Source organism: Gymnoscopelus microlampas (genome assembly GCF_963454915.1).
Source record: "Gymnoscopelus microlampas genome assembly, chromosome: 9".
In the NCBI taxonomy this organism is placed as follows: domain Eukaryota; kingdom Metazoa; phylum Chordata; class Actinopteri; order Myctophiformes; family Myctophidae; genus Gymnoscopelus; species Gymnoscopelus microlampas.
Genome location: NC_139946.1, coordinates 47,074,737 through 47,092,236, shown reverse-complemented (window position 1 = coordinate 47,092,236; position 17,500 = coordinate 47,074,737). Strand labels below are relative to the sequence as shown.

General features: G+C 46.0%; 1 protein-coding gene across 1 annotated transcript in view; it reads right to left on the bottom strand.

Annotated features, from left to right (window-relative positions):
• prdm5 (PR domain containing 5) overlaps positions 1-17,500 on the bottom strand; it is a 101,226-nt gene that overhangs the window by 69,155 nt on the left and 14,571 nt on the right. Inside the window, 7 exon segments of the mRNA XM_084067124.1 lie at positions 342-435; positions 5,763-5,903; positions 5,906-5,924; positions 10,335-10,432; positions 11,742-11,899; positions 12,837-12,921; positions 17,178-17,257. Coding sequence (XP_083923250.1) covers positions 342-435; positions 5,763-5,903; positions 5,906-5,924; positions 10,335-10,432; positions 11,742-11,899; positions 12,837-12,921; positions 17,178-17,257 — 675 coding nt within the window.

The following is a 17,500-nucleotide window of genomic DNA, read 5'->3' as shown; positions in this document are numbered from 1 at the left end:
AACATGCAGTGTGTGTGTGTGTGTGTGTGTGTGTGTGTGTGTGTGTGTGTGTGTGTGTGTGTGTGTGTGTGTGTGTGTGTGTGTGTGTGTGTGTGTGTGTGTGTGTGTGTGTGTGTAGCGCGGTGTCCCGTGCATTCGTCTGCATTAGTTCTGATTAGACCCGGAACGATGGAATTATGTGAACAAAATCACATTCAGACTGACACCTTGTGCCCGTTCCAAACCCTCAGAAAATGGGATGGTCAATTTATAGGCTGCAGGTGTGCATGTGTGGGGGGCGGGGTTAACACTGACCTGTGTGGCTGCGGATGTGCATGTGTGTGGGCGGGGTTAACACTGACCTGTGTGGCTGCGGATGTGCACGCGCAACGTGCCGTTGCTGGCGAACTTCTGTCCGCAGTACGGGCAGATCTTCTCCTTCTCCCCCGTGTGTGTCTGGGAACCAAGACATGATGGTGGATTTAATACAAACATATTGATACCATACAAGGTTTCAAGGTTACTTTATTTTGTCTACATTGGGAGAAATCTGTCTTGGAGACGAGGACCAGCTGCATTACATACACACTATAAATACAGTTTTAAAAAAAATAGACATACAGTGACACGTCTTTGCTTTTAATATTAAATAACTCATATTATATGTCACCGGCACAACAACTATTTCATAAATTTTCCCTTGGAAATAACTAATATGTCCTGTAAATGTATACAAAAATGTGCAGTTCTCAACCTTTTTAATTTCAAGGTACCCCCCCATTTCATATGATTCTTATCTCAGGGACACCAGTCCAGTGGTGTTCCCAGGATTTACATTTAGGGCAGGCGAGATTTTTCAACCCCCACCCCCCCTCTATTACCCCCAAAAAAGAAATTTCAACTCAATCGAAAATCGGCGATCGAAAACCGGCGAAAATGGCCGTTTTCAAGATTTTTTGGCCATTATCTCTGGAACGGAAGGTCCAATCTGCTCTGTTCAAAGCTTGTTGGATGCGTGACTTTGAGGACATTAAGCACGAGATGACACATTTTCGGGTTATTTGTTTTTTTTTAGGGGAGGGGAGATCTTAGTTGGGCAGTGGGTACGCCACTGCACCAGTCTGCACTGTAAAATCCAGTGTAAAATCCTGTAACTCTGAGAGGCTCTCAGAGCAAAGGCTGGTTTTACACTTACAGTAGTTGTGTCGTGCATCAAAAATAGCAGATCTAGCGCAACACGTTCTGAGCATAATATAACTGAGTCTTTACAGACCTGTAAGGGTCCAGTTCATTTCGCCTCCTAGAACTTCACAACTATCAATCATTTAGCTGCATGGGGGAGCCCCCTGGAAACCCCAGCAGGGGTCCGTCCCCCTGCCAGACAGACAGACAGATAAGACCCCACGTTGAGAAGCATAGTGCTGCAATGCATCATCAGTGTCTGCTGGCCGGGTGGGCTTCATGTGGGGATGAGTGGTGGTCTCATCATCAAGGAGGAGATGAACGCTGGATGGAACTTCATTCTGGACACATGGATCACAGAGCTCACTGAGGAGGAGGAGGAGGAGGAGGAGGAGGATGCACATCCAGCCTCTAGGGGTCCAAATCAGGGGGTCTTCAACAGGGGGTCCGGGACTCCTAGGGGGTCCTCAGAGTTATGCAGGTGGGCCGACAAATCTTTGTGTGATTGGATATTGTTTTTGTACATGAACCACTTGAACCCTATTATCCCTATTCTGATGAGAGCTTAAGCCGAAAATAGCAGATCTACAAGCTCACAACGCCTCGCGGCGAGCTTGTAGATCGGCTATTTTCGGCAAAGAGGTTTGGCGTTGGTCTATGTATGAAATCTATGAAAATACAATTTTATACAGTAGTGGGGGTCCCTGCTTTCATCTCTTTTTCAGCTAGGGGGGTCCTTGGGGCTGAGAGAGACCCCTAGGGTCTAAATAGAGTCTAAAAAGGGGGCCAGGGTGCAGAACACATTCATGGGTGCAAATCTTTGAATATATATATTCTTCTAAAGCGAACACTTTTAAACTAAAATCTTTGCTTCTGGGGGGTCCCTGAACCAAATATTTTGAGATGGGGGTCAGCGGCCCAAATACATATCATTTTGGGGGTCCTTGAAATTAAAAAGTTTGAGAACCACTGACATAGAAAACTTTAAGAAAACTGTTGGGATTTAGAAGACATTTGTAGAATCGGCTTCAGGTCTTCATATGCTAGATCTGCTACTTTGATGGTTTCGGTGTGACGCTGTAGTATGATCAAGTAGTAGGGCGTTAATTACGGGGTTAAAAATATGGAGATAAGGGGTTTCTGCCCGACAACAACTAGATTGTGGTATTGCGACTACTTTTACTGAAGTAAAACAAAAATCTGAGTACTTGTTCCACCCCCCCTCCCCCCCCCGACCGTGGGCTCATAAGGGCTGCACATGCACGCAGAGGGAGGGAGCGCATGTGGAACGCGTGTGATGCTCCTGAAGTTCTAACCCCCGCCCTCTCTTCTACCTTCTGGTTCGTGGTTCCCTCTCTCTCTCTCTCTCTCTCTCTCTCTCTCTCTCTCTCTCTCTCTGTCTCTCTCTGTCTCTCTCTCTCTCTCTCTCTCTCTCTCTCTCTCTCTCTCTCTCTCTCTCTCTCTCTCTCTCTCTCTCTGCTGGCTGTTGAAAGGTATGTTCTGAGTTGTGCTGCTGCCGGGCCCGGGGACCATTAGGGGGTCCACGGGGTCTGTTGTGAATTCAACCTGAATAAACAAGGAGGGCGAGGGGGGGGGGGGGGGGGGGGCGCGGGGGGCACCTCAACTCACAAGTGACAGTTTAAACAGCGCTACAACAATACAGGAACACCTTCTCTCTCTCTCTCTCTCTCTCTCTCTCTCTCTCTCTCTCTCTCTCTCTCTCTCTCTCTCTCTCATCTCTCTCTCTCTCTCTCTCTCTCTCTCTCTCTCTCTCTCTCTCTCTCTCTCCCTCCTTGCTCGACCCCCCCCCCCCCTCCATGTGTCCCCGACACCTCTGGTGTTTGGTTACGAAAGCCCTGTCCCCCCCCCCCCCCACACACACACACACACACACACACACACACACACACACACACACACACACACACACACACACACGCGCGCGCGCGCAGACAAACAACCATACACACAAACACATGTGTCCAGATGGTGTGCGGTGTTGTGTATTATTTGGTTTGTTGTTTGTACAACAGACAGGAACATGGCTGGTATTCTCACTTCATAAAAAGAAGGGGGGGGGGGGGGGCAAGACACGGTATCGCACCCACCTTTCAGTACGGGGGGGGGGAACGACCTGTTCAGTAAAACACACTCAATTCACCAGATATTGGCGGGTGATCATTGACCACTTAAAACATCATTATACCTCGTTGAGCGGAGTCCCACAGGGGTCTGTTCTCCTACACTACGATCTATAGATGATCTGCAAGCTCACGACTCGTCTGTTTTCACAGAATGTTGGCCCCGGGGTTTAAGTGATTAATGGTGTTTTTGTATATACTGTACACACGCATGATGTATGATTGGCTGACAAACAACTGGTGCCCCCAGCAATGTATGGGATTGATACTGTACTGTATGTCCTACACACGCACGCACGCACGCACGCACGCACGCACACACACACACACACACACACTTGTGTGTTACATGAGCCACACCTTAGCTTCTAACACAAGAGTGTGTGCATGAACCAGTTCTGTGGGCTGATGCTGTTCTGACAGACAGAACGACCGTCAGCCGAGCGAGGACGTTCGTCCACGGACTGACTGAAAAAATTATTGTTTTTTAATGTAGGAAATAAAAAAGGCGATATTTACTCGTGACCCATAAAAAGTGGGTCTGCGACCCCAAACATGGGTCCCGACCCACTGGTTGGGAAACAACACTATAACAGTGCACTAAAAGATCCACTCTGGTCTGTTGCGTGTAAAAGGAGAGTGGATAAGGACTGCTCTCAGCAGAGAGAGCTCTGTGGTCCTGTGATGTCTATCATCATCTGTCCAGCATCCCTCCCACTCTTAAGACGCTTGTCCTCTCCTCTGCGACCTGACTTTGATCAAGGCCAGGCCTCACAGCGGCCTCCCCTCCCCTCTCCGTACGACCAGGAGAGATGCCTCATGTTGGCTGTCTCATGTCGGGCCCTACTGTTCCCAGAGCAGCCTCCGAGACAGCTTTTTTTTTTCTCTCTCTCTTCAAACCCTGTGCCAAGAAGCTGTTTGGTTTCAATCTCGAGCCCATAACCGCGCCGGATGCTGTCGGAACCCGGGGCTCGTAATCTGCCGAGGATCAGCGGGGGCTTTGAAACCCCCGTGGAGCTAATGGACTAACTGCCATTCCTAATCTCAAAAGTGGGACCCACGATTCACCAGCCCCCCTCTTATTGTCAGCGGAGGTGATGGTTAGGGAGTCTGATGCCCGCGTTCAGACTGCCGTGACAAAGCAAACAGGCTGCAAGGGATCTTCAATGGAAGCTGGTGACATGGAGTTGTAAGAACGGACAGCCCACACTTGTCATTGCCGTGACAAATCAAAGTTGAGCTGGCCTCAACTTTTTTCAGCACTCCAATGATGCAGTGAATTAGATGTTTTCCACTCCAGCCTGGAATCCAAACTGATTCGCTCCGTTCGGCGGATTAGTTTTACTCACTTCACTTCACAGTCTGGTACTGATCCTATTTCCAATGGGCGGGACGGGCACCCTGGGTTCGCGGCTTCTGATTGGTCTATGTTTGAGTCCCTTCCTGACTTGCCTGCGTATTGGTGACGTTTGGAAATACGAGTCAAATAGGACCATGGCCAGACTGAGAAGCGAAGTAAAAAAAATCACACCCAGTGTGAAGTGGGCGGTGTGTGGTCATCACAACATGACTCACTTCAAAAAACATAAATATGTTTTTTTTAAGTCCATACTGCTATTCATAGGGCTGCACATGTGTCATGTGTTTCGCTAGCCAATCACAGTCCTGAATTTGCAAAGTCAGCCAATCACATACAGCTAGTGGTGATGACACTAGCTGTAATGTGATTGGCTGACTTTGCAAAAGTATAGATTTGCATTGACTGTGGAAGGGTTAGCGTTGTAGACTGCGTTGTAGACTATTGGCCAATCACGGTGCAGGATTGGTCAGTGTCCAAACCTCACTTATAGGGGGCGGTTACACCGCCCCAAAACAACAACTGCCAAACGGAGCAAAAACTGTCTGGTTCCCTGGCTTACTAATTTCCCTGTGCTATTTAACTCTACATCACAAAACACGTCAACGAGCACTAGAGCAACACTTGCTGCACTTGAGCAGCTACTTTGTTTCAACTCGGCCACAAAGTAGCTTTGTCTGAACGCAGCATCATCATAGTTTTGCAGCCAGTCACATTATCTGAAGTTTGTACAACAAATCAGCTACAGTAGCTTCAGTGTTAGCTACCTCATGTAGCTACAAGGAATAGCGGATCTAAAACAATGAAAAGTGTTTGGTACATTGTCTTTGATCATCCAAATGAGCTGGAGAGAGAGCAGAGAGCAGATGGCAGAGAGAAAGTCACATTTGATTCAGTGGAAAGCATTTGTTGCTTTCGTCTTTGAATCCAGAACACTGTACCAGTATGTATTTGAGACATTGGTTTAATTAGCATCATGTTACTTATCTGCCTCACGTGGCACTCATGTATTCACACAAAAGTTCCCATGTGTTGTTTTGGACTGTGTGAGTTTCAAAACAATACGAATCGATAAGATGATTTCAGGTTTTCTCTCCACTCACCTTCTTGTGGCTCTTGAGGACGGACGGCGTGACGAAGGCCTTCTCACACAGGTCACATTTGTACTTCTTGTGCCCGTCGTGCACCACCTGGATGTGCACGTTGAGCGTGTCCTTCCGCTTGAAGGTGGAGTCGCATTCTGATCACACTTGAAGGTCCTCTCACTGCGTGACACAAAAGAAAAAGATGTACCAACAACAAAAACATCGAAGTGCTATTTCTAGCCCCCAGCCTCTATTGTCGTGGCCCCCTAAATGCCGGGCCATCACGCACAGCGAGAGGGAACTACATTTCGCCAGGACGATTTGTCCAGGCCGAGTGACAAAGAGGGGACATTTGTCCTTTCCTTTGATTCTCTTCTCTTTGCCTTTTAGCCCTAAAAATTGGCCACTTATCATGCATCTCTCGCTGAATGCTTTCGGGGGGCGAGAGAGTGGTAACTTAAATAGCTTGAACTCTGAATGGCTGGGTGTTCTGAAGCATGGCCTACTTCCTGGCTCCGTCCATTGAAACGGTTAAAAAGAAGCGGGCAGACAGGCTCTCAGACAGGGCCCGGTCTCAGCTGTTCTCTTACAAGAGCCCCTCGCCGAGCCGAGCACGATGTTATTCTTCACGCCTCTGCTCTCTGCCTCCCGTACAACAGGGCCCATTGTTGAGGGGGGTACTTGTTTCCATTATATGGAGATCATTCAATTTCCACACAGAGCTCTCGGTCTAGGGGGCTGTGGGTGCGTGTGTGTGTGCTTGGCAGCAGAAGTGGCTACGAGTCCCCCCCCATTAACCGAGGCGCACTGACGGTGGACATAATGGAACAGGACGCGGGACCAAAAAAAGCCCCCGTCCGTCTCCATTGTGGCTTTTAATCAAATCGAAACAAGTTCCTTCATTATGGTTAATGTCAAGGACACCCTCAAGAGTGTGAGTTCATTGTCATTGGAGAAAACGCACGCACGGAGGAAAGGGCTTAAAGTCGCAATCAAATACACATGTGCACACACACACACGCACACACACACACACACACACACACACACACACACACACACACACACACACACACACACACACACACACACACACACTCACGCACACTCACGCACACACACGCACTCTTGAGGTGGGTCATTCTTGAGGTGTTTATATGGCTTTTAAAGGAGGATTAGCACAAGCGACATTTGACCCTACTTAAAGGTGCACTGCGCGCGTTTCATTGATTTTAAAACAACAATGCGATTTCACATGAAAACGGCGTGACAGCTGTGCTTCATTTTCTCAGTGTGTGTGTGTGTGTGTGTGTGTGTGTGGAGGGGGGGTGGAGGGGGTGTGTGTGCAAAATAGAGCTGGCAGCACATGACGCTTTCACTCAACGAGGACAGACTTGTTGAATAGCATGTCCTCTTGCATTCGCGTCCCAACAAATCTCTCCCTCTCTTCAATAACACCAAATAACTGTTGTTCTCCTCCCGCTGCGCGGAGCATTTAGCGCCACAAACGTCATAACTCATAAGCTTCTTCTTCTATAGCCACCGCCGCGTCGCAGTGATTTCACCCAGCAGTAATCTGTCTCCTGGGACCGGGACAGGAAATGCCTCCAGCTCCACAATCTCTGTGTCATCAGTCTCGATTGGAAGAGCTTGGGCCGCATCCTGTCTCACTGTCTGTCTGTCTCACTGTCTGTCTGTCTCACTGTCTGTCTGTCTCACTGTCTGTATGTCTCACTGTCTGTCTGTCTGTCTGCAGGCCACCAGCCACAGACCTGCTCTATGCCTGCGTGCTCTGCACCAGAACCGCTCTATGCCTGCTTCCCACCAGGACCGCTATTATGTCCCCATACCGGAACCGTTCTATGTCTGGTCCCCACCAGGACCGCTATATGTCCCCATACCACATACATGGGCAACTGGCGGCCCGGGGGCCACATGCGGCCCCCACCTTCACTTAATGCGGCCCGCAGGTTAATATCGGAATACTGATATATTATTGATTTCAGCTGTTACAATTCCAAACATGCAAACATGACCCGATTTAGTTACTTCAGTCTATATTATTAGCTTAATGACTAATAATACAATTCTATTGTCTTTTTTATGTCCAATGTATTTGTATTTAAGTTCATACAGTTAACATAAGTATAACTAAATGCATTTGAAATTAAATACAGATGTAACTTTTCAGGATTCCAATTCAAAAATAGCAACAAAAAAAAAATCTAAAGCAGCAAAAATAGCAGATCTACAAGCTCAAAACGCGTCGCAGTGCGACGCGTTTTGAGCTTGTAGATCTGCTATTTTTGCTGCTTTGGTGTGACATAGACTGGTGAAAAAAAGTTAAAATACGGAGAGACAGTATTTGCAATGTGGCTCTCTGGAGTGAGTGTGAAATATAGTGGCCCTCTCCATCATCAAAGTTGCATCACCCCTGCCATACCAGGACCAGCTCTATGCATGGTCCCTACCAGGACCACTGTACTATATGTCCCCCTACCAGGACCTGCTCTATACATGGTCCCTACCAGGACCTGCTCTATACATGGTCCCTACCAGGACCTGCTCTATGCATGGTCCCTACCAGGACCTGCTCTATGCATGGTCCCCACTGGGACTACTGCATCCCGACCCCCTGGGACCTACGGTGGCCCACAGGACCCACGTCTGGAAAGACCCCTGCAAACTTCCTTAAGTCTGTTTTAGGGGCTGACCGAAAATTCTCTCCGTTTACTTAAATTAAATTTAACCAATATTTGTTTTTAGTTTAGTTTTTACCATCGGTAATAATAATACAATATGACTAGTAAGTGGTTGGAGGTGGTCCCCCTGCTTGAGACATTTGAGACTCGGTGTCGGTAGGACACTTACTTACTGGTTGACAAAGCAGTACTGCCTCAAGCTCATCACCCCTGGCGAAATGGGGACTGCTCTATGGATGCTTACAAATCTGCTCTCTATTTCTTTTTTTTTTTAATACAATTTCTATCCCAATTGCCTAAGCTGTAATCCTGGGTGCTACTCTCCCTCTGCAGGCTGGGGAGAGCCCTGAACTGAGCTTATACTTCATTCAATACATGAGGAGTGAGCAGGCCGCTTTCTTATCACCTGACAGGGGGGAGTTTCCCCGGTAGGACATAGCGTGTGGAAGGAACACGTTATTCCAACCAGTTCATTTCCCCTCCATCAGGCGCCCCGGCTGACCAGGATTACTGCATGTTTTTTGTGAGTGTACCTACGAATCAGTCTGATTATTGCAAGTTATGCAATAGAGGAACATTCCATTTGGGCTGTAGGAGTGCTTAATGTCTGATTTAACATATACTTGCTTGGTTTCTCCCAATACATCATGATGTATATCCTATTTTTGGCAAATATTAGTTCATTAATATAACAAATTAGGCCAATGTCTCAGTCGAATAATAAAACAAAAGAAAAAAAGAAAGAGATTGGCAGTCGACTCAGACTCCCCTCGACTGATTAGTCGACTATTCGAATAATCGAGGTCAGAGTTAGAGAGGTAGAGAGTAAAAAAAAATCAGATGACCAAAGTATGACTAAAACTGAATAAAAATGTGCTGTCAAAATAGTTCCAATCCCAGGTAGGACATAAACGTTATGGATTGCAGCTTTTAAGCACCAACATTACACGGAAACCACCCGACATTACACAGAAATGGAGTGCTGGGTTTAGTTAACAGAAAATAGATCCAGATTGTTTTGAGTTCCATTTGGACTGAGGAGTGTCTGCTCCAGCAGCCTACAGCCCTCTGCTGGGTTCCACACAACAGGAAACTATGTCAAATGCAAAAGCCATGAATTATCTTCTTCATCTCTATTGTCACTGAAACCAAAGTTTGTGAGGATAATGATCTGATAAAACTTTGGAGCAAATGAAAGGGAAAAATGTTAAGTTAATAATACACTCACTTGTGGCTACATTGATTCATTCACTGTGGAAGTGGTTCTCAAACTGTGGGTCTGGACCCCCAGGGGGGTCCCCAGATGATTTTGCTTAAAGTGCAACGCCTTACGTCGAGGCGTTTTGAGCTCGTAGATCAATCGATCCGTGGAACCGAGTCAAAGAAAATGTAATGCCTCAATTCCTACAATTCCAAGTGCTTGTCAGGGTGGGGGATCCCCAGTTCAAATATCATTATTTCCGGGACCCCTAAGGGGTCCTCAGAGTTGCTACAGGGGGTCCGCCAAATCTCTGTGTGATAGGATCATTGTTTTTTACATTAACCACTTGAACCCTAGCATCCCTATTTTAAGGACAACTTTAGCCGAAAATAGCCGATCTACAACGCCCCGTGTTGTGAGCTTGTAGATCGGTTATTTTCGGCAAAGAGGGGAAAAAAGAGCAGACCAAGTACAGAGTGAAAGTATTGACGGTTTGAGTCGTTAAATGTCTGAAAATACACATTAACACGAATCCAACATCTATGAAAAGCTTTAATCTGCAACACAATTTTATGTAATATATAGTGGGGGTCCCTGCTTCATCTCTCTCTCAGGTAGGGGGTCCTTGGGCTGAAAACGTTGAAGACCCCTGTTTTAGGGGGTCTGCACTGGTGTACATTCCTGTACTTACTGTTGTGGATCAGCAGGTGGCGCTGTAGGGAGAAGGGCGTGCGGAAGAGGGCCTTGCACTCCTCGCACTGGAAGGGTCTCTCCTCAGAGTGTGTCTGCAGGAGGAAAACACACATCACAACCTGTCAGCTACTGCACTGGTTCTCAATGTGGGGTCCAGGGACCCCCAGGGGTCCGTGAGGGAATTTCCAGGGGGTCCCCATGCAGCTAGATGATTGACAGTTTAGGAACCAGCTGGTCAATGACTCCAGATGGAACCAAATGGACCCTTACGGGTCAAGGCCTTTTTGTGTGATCCCTTTTCGCATAGCCTTTGACTGTACTACCTGTGCTGTTAATAATCGTTAAAGTATTCAATCAATCAAAAATAATGATGTATGACAAAAAAATCGGACAAGGTTTCAGCCCAAAATGAGCCCTGTTGACCCCATTATATCTACATTTTGCCTGGCCCTCTCCTTCCATGTGTTGTGAAATAGATGTCTGGCGGGGCGTTGGTGCAGGAGGCTCCAGCCAGGGTGGAGGGTCCTGGGTGCAGCCCCGGGGTTAGGGTGTAAGGGGGGGCAAGGCTCCGTGTCTGATTCAGTTTGTTGACTCGATGAAGACATGTAGCTTTAGGGGCTTTAGGTTCAAAGTGCTCCTGTTTATCTGGCCGGCCTCCCTGTCCCCTTCTGTCTGTGTGAGTGACGCCCCCCCCCCCCGCCTCCCATAAGTAAACACAGGGAGGCTCAGGGAGGCCAGACACGGCACGGAAAACAGCCGCCGCCGACGAGGCCTTGATTGATTGCAGCGCGTCGCTAATAGCGCTAGCTTTGAAGCGCGTCCGAAACTGTGATGTCCCCTTAATGCTATCACGCGGTAATCGATTCAGCTAACACTTTGGTTTGTGTGGCCGTAGGGTGGAACAGCTAACACTTTGGTTTGTGTGGCCGTAGGCTGAAACAGCTAACACTTTGGTTTGTGTGGCCGTAGGGTGAAACAGCTAACACTTTTTGCGTGGCCGTAGGGTGAAACTAAACAGCGATGTATGTTAGTGGGACCAATGGGTTGTTTTCAGTTCGCTCTTGGTGGCACCTCAGTAAAAGAGGTGAAAGTAACCACCGGTAGGACGCCACATTAAACCCGGGTGGATCGCTGTGAAAAATAATATTCTGTGATTTTCAAAGGTTAGTAAAAACACTTTTCTGAAAAACTCTGGCAGTTAAAAGAGTTAAGAAATTCCCTCAAGGCGTTCCAGAGATGTCGCATTCATGTGGTTGGAACGGACAGACGGACATAATGACAGCCACGGTTGTCACCGGGCGGACCTGTGCACCTTGCATAAAAAATGAAGGATTTGAAAGCACTGACGCATGCCAGTGGATGAGTGCATGCTAACATAATTCATTCCCCTTTATGGCTCACCTTCTTGTGGTTCTTGTACACGTTCCTGTGGGCAAACTCTTTCCCACACAGTTTACATTTGTACGGCTTGTCCTCGCTGTGGATGATCTTGTGGGCCGTGACCTGGTCCAGGCGCTTGAACGAACGACTGCAGATCTCACAGGTGTACGGTCTCTTCTCTGACCAGAACACACACAAAGACCACAGCAGGAGAGAGGGGGGGGGGGGGGGGGGAGAGAGAGACTTTGTCACAAAGTAACATCTGGAGGGGTTAACTTATCCACATCGACCCCTAGCATCCCTATTCTCGGCATGTCATTCTGTGAAAATATGCTAACATTCGGCGACCATTTGAATACAATGTATACATTTACTTAGAAGTGACAGAGTAAGCATGAACTCTAGTTAACAATCAACAGTGTAAATAGTCACATATGTAGAGCAAAGAGAGAACAATGTAGTGCCTCAAAGAAACTAGGATACCAGGTAAACATCAAACCTAGCATCTGTATAAACAACATGTGCTGTGTGAAACACATTCTTCGCATTTTGTGTTCAAGCAAAACAAATCTAAACTGGAAGAAGTGCTCCTCGGAGCACAGGTCTTCACCAGGTCAGGTAGGTTATTGTGGGCCAGCATGCGGAATTCGCAAATCAGGATGGAAAATAGGACGGAACCGTCTTGATCACTTGACTATAGAGAGAATGTGTACCAATTTGCGTGATGTTTGGAAAACAATGTGTGGGAGTAATATAAGAAAATATGTTTCGCAAAAATCGGCCTCCTGGTGGCCCTATAATAGGACTCCAATCGGACTCTGCGTTCATGATTTGCGGCATTTTGTTCAAAACGGGCCTCAAACACAAGCTCACAACAGAGCCTGTAGATCGGCTATTTTTGGTGTAGAGAGAAAAAAAGAGGGGAACCAAGAATACACCCCTGCGGGACCCCAGTCAATGAAGTACAGTATAGTGTTTAAGGGGATCACTCTGAGAGTGTACACATGGAACCAAATGGACTAAACCAAAGGGTCCATTTGTACACTCTCAGACCAGATGACAAACAAGGGCACGGGAGGGAGTCATTCTAGAAGTGGGTTTTCTTATTATACTTACCCGAGTGTGTGATCATATGCCGCTTGAGCTGATTGGTGGAGATGAACTTCTTGTCGCACGCATGACAGTCAAAGATTTCATGGACCTACAGCAGGGTGTGATGTACATGAAAACAGCTTAGATCGGCTGGTTGGGGGAAAGTGCATGTCAAGGATGATACAAAAAGTATAGGTAACACTTTCTATGAAGCCCATGCCCACAATGCAAACTGCTTAAACACTGTATAATTACAGTAATAAGGACTCATAAATAAACACTAATAATAATGTGCCATAACAATAATCACAACACATTATACAGCATTGTATAATGACTTATACAATGTGTGTCATAGAGCATTATGAATATTTATGAGCAATTAATATTGTGTTATAAGCAGATTGTATAATGCATTATAAGTATGTCTATAATTATACAAACATGGGCTTCATAGAAAGTTACTAAAGTGTCAATTTGACTAATATATCTGCATACAAAAGTGCAATGGAAAAGGTCTGAATGCCTCTCCTGCTTTAGCGCCCGGTTCCATTAATTGCATTTGGGATTTACAATAACATATGCTAATGCTAAGAAGCTCTGGGTCTCACAGCGGCTATTGTAAAAGCCAGTTGAGCTAAATGATGATAATTGATGGCTTTTAAGCCGCTTTGGAGCAAACCGCTCATTTATGCAAAGTTTTGACTTTGGGGGAGAACAGAATGATGTTAGACTCTGGGGGTTTGGGTTTGTGTGAAACGGTGGCAGTGCTACCATGTTGCGTTGAGTCAACCATGACTCAGTTGTGCTGTATCTCTGTCTCAATAAACAACTTAATAGAATACAGCCAAACGCAGTGCTTGAATAGGCTCTATATGCACAGCAGACATGTTGGAAAGACATTGGGCCTCTTCCTTATTTCCTTCACAGGTCTTTCCAATTATACTAATTAAGGCTCTGTTCCATTCTTGGTCAGACAGAGTCAGGGTGCTGATATTGTGCATGTTGGCTCAGATGCAGTGGCTTCGGATGCTGTCAATGCACTGAATGGGACATTATCACGTTTAATCAGACTATTGATTGGTCTAAGTAGGTGAGATACTGACTGAAGAACTATAACCGTATGGTAGATCCATAAGCATGTCACTGCTTCTCCAAATGCAGTGGGTGGAGGCAGATTAAATGACCCCTCCTCCTCCTCCTCCTGCATAACTATATCATTACCTGAAGGAGACGATTAGAACTTGAAAACTCATTTGCTGACCTATCAGCCCAGTCTGTAATGGATAAATGCCCTGACGTTCCATCTTGTGGATAGATGTTGACGCGAGAAAATGAAAATCCAAACGCCGGCCCCGGGGCTCGGCATCATAAATAACAAACAAATGGGCCGAACGGGATGCATAATAACCAACCAATGAGCATCTCTATCACGACACTGTCCCGAGAAACGATGGTTGGTTCGTTGCCCCGCTGACTTATGGGGCTGGGGAGCCACTTCCCTATACATTATTAGGTTTGGGATCCGGAAAGGGACTCCCTCTTTCCCAGGTGTTTCACACAGGTGGGCGTGGTTTTGAGGCTAGGCTAAGGCAGTGGTTCCAAAACAGTGGGTCGGGACCCGTTTGTGGGTCGCGGACCCATTTTTATTTAAAATTATTTAAAAAAATATATATATATATATTGAATATATATATATATATATATATATATATATATATATATATATATATATATATATATATATATTTTTTTTTTTTTTTTTTTTTTTTTAGATATATATATATATATATATATATATATATATATATATATATATATATATATATATATATATATATATTTTTTTTTTTTTTTTTTAAATGCTATTTATTTTTTATTTATTTTTTCACAATTATTCATAAAAAAATACATTAAAAAAACATTACAAGTAGTGAAAATAGCAGATCTACAAGCTCACAACACGTCTCATCGCGAATATAGGAATCATTTAAAGGGAACCTTTAAGGAGTCGGACCGTAAAGAGTGGAATGGTTAAAAGGGAAGGATCTCCAACCCTATATACATACAGTACACAAGTTCAGTCTGCAGGGCTTGGGGGTATTATGGCGCTGTGGTATTTTAACGACCCCTTGTTATTCGTCAAAAACTGTGAAAGAGTAAAAGATTCCAGTCCGGTACGAGGAGGAACCCTGACGCCAGGATGAGAACCTTATTGTCTGCTCCCCGCCGGTGGCTCTTGAGTTTCACGAGGCCTGCGGGGATGAGGCTCGTGAAACGAAAAACCCTCTTCCCCTCCGTGTGTCGCTCACACACACACACACACTGCAATCTGCAACAAGGCCGTTAACGTAAAGACACGCTGTCCCGCTGCGTGATGGGAAACGAGGCGAGGGGAGACGGAACGGAGGAGGAGGGCCGGGGTCGACGGCAAGGTTGAACCATTGCCTGATTTATACTCGGGCTGATCGCCCCGGTGTAAAGTAAGTAAATAAGCCTTTGCCTAGCCATGTTGTGGCCCCATATGGGGTCAGGAGCCTATCTGCCTGTTTGTGCAGCGCGAGACGGGTTGATGTACAAGTACAACCCCTGCCTGGTCACGACGCTAGAATGTCACAGGGACTTTTACCTAGGAATGGGATGATATGAAAAAAAAGGCTATTGTGGCAAAAATGATTGTGATTAACGATATTATCGAATTTATCGCAATACTCAAAATATGCTTACAACTTAAATTGCCACTTTTGTTAACCACTTGAGACCCCAGCATTTTGGGGGGGAACGTTTGCCAAAAATAACCGATCTGCAAGCTCACAATGTGTTGCGTTGCGACGCTTGTAGATCTGCTATTTCTGACGAATCTATTTGTGTAGAGTGAAATAAGAGAGTACCAAACGCGCTCTCTACAGGTCAGTTTTTATCAAGTGTAGAGGGTTTAAGTGGTGCTGAATTTGCATCTCAACAAAAGCCAGTTCAGACTAGTGTATAACCGATGACAATTTCACGATAAATTAAAATAGTTTTTTTAACACGATAATAACGATTATCGTCCCTTCCCTAGACTTACCCCCCAATCCAACCCTTGATGCTGAGTGCCAAGCAGGGAGGCATTTCAGTCTTTGGTATGACAGCGCCAGGGAATTTAACCCTGAACCTACCACTCTAAACCACTAAGGCCACTTGAGCTGGTGATTGCCAGGTGTTGCGTGCCAGAAATAAAAGCCGATCTACAAGCTCACAACAACAGCTTGCAGATCGGCTATTTCCGGTGTCATGACACCGGCGATCAACCGAGTATAAATCAGGCATGAGGTAGTGAGAGAGGGGGGGGGGAGCGTGAGATTATGAGGTTAGGCCGGGTTACGGGAACCGAATACAACAGCATCTGATATCTAATTGTCGAGGAAGGACAGAAGAAGAGAGCGAGCCATAATTAGAAACCACCTCTGGTCCCCCCCCCCCCCCTGACCGCCTTGGGAGCGAGAGATAGAGAGAGAGAGACAGAGAGAGAGAGACAGAGAGAGAGAGAGAGAGAGAGAGAGATAGATACGCTGGCACAACGCAACCTAATGCCAATGGGATCCTCTCGTATCCGTGGCACGCTGATAAGCTGAGCCGTGGGGCTCGTTGTGTCACCGTGTACAACGAGAGAGGTGGGGTGAATAGGGTCGTTGTCACGGTCGTGACATTTTAGTTGACGATTAAACGTCGTACAAATTGTTTTAGTTTTTTTGTTGCGTTGAACAATGGAATACATAAATCAAAGTGACATTTCCGTTTGCCTTTCAGGCACTTTTGTGAACGAGAATCGCACAGGGCAGATATATGTATGACAAATAACTTAAATATATGCACAAAAATGACTGGCCAATGACCGCTACCGATAAATCAAAAATAATGAATGTACCATTTTATACTTTAAAAAAACGTAAAAGAAATAGATCTAAAAGTTCACAACAGGACGCATCGCACCGCGTTGCGAGCTAAGCTTGTAGTCTAGTTCTGCTATTTGATCTATACATACCAATGGAAAAGACTCATACATATTCATGCATATTGCATAAACGACTGGATTATCGTCTCTGTCGGAGTGGAAACCTCATATGTCCAAACATTTTACTTTTCAGGATTCAAATAAAAAACAATGCAAAAGTAGTAGATCTACAAGCTTGTACATCTGCTACAGTACTTTTGAGGCTTCTGTGACTTCAGAGAGTTCTGGCCGACAGCAACGATATGTTTAGTATCAATAGAAGAGGTCAAAGTCATGAATGGAAACGATTCTGACGATGATGCAAAAATAATCGCGATAAAATAATTGGCGATCAGGCGATAACTGTATGTAATCAGTGAAGACGGGCCCACCTTACGGTGCTCCTGTAGGTTGAGCGAGGAGGAGCACTTCCTGTTGCATATGGTGCATGTGAGCTTCCTCCGGGGGCTTCCTGCGAAGAGGAGGTGGAAAGGAAGGAAGGAGGCGATTTATGAAGCACTAAAGGAACAGATCATCATCACAATGTACCTTAAGCACAGTGAAAGTATATCGTTGCCGTTTTACAAGACAAAATAAACCCGCGACATTCTAGACGCCACGGACACGTTACACCCCATTACACAACGGCATAAATATCCCATAACGCCGGAGGCTCTGTCCGCCGTTGGGAGAGGAGAGTTAAAAAACTCATGAG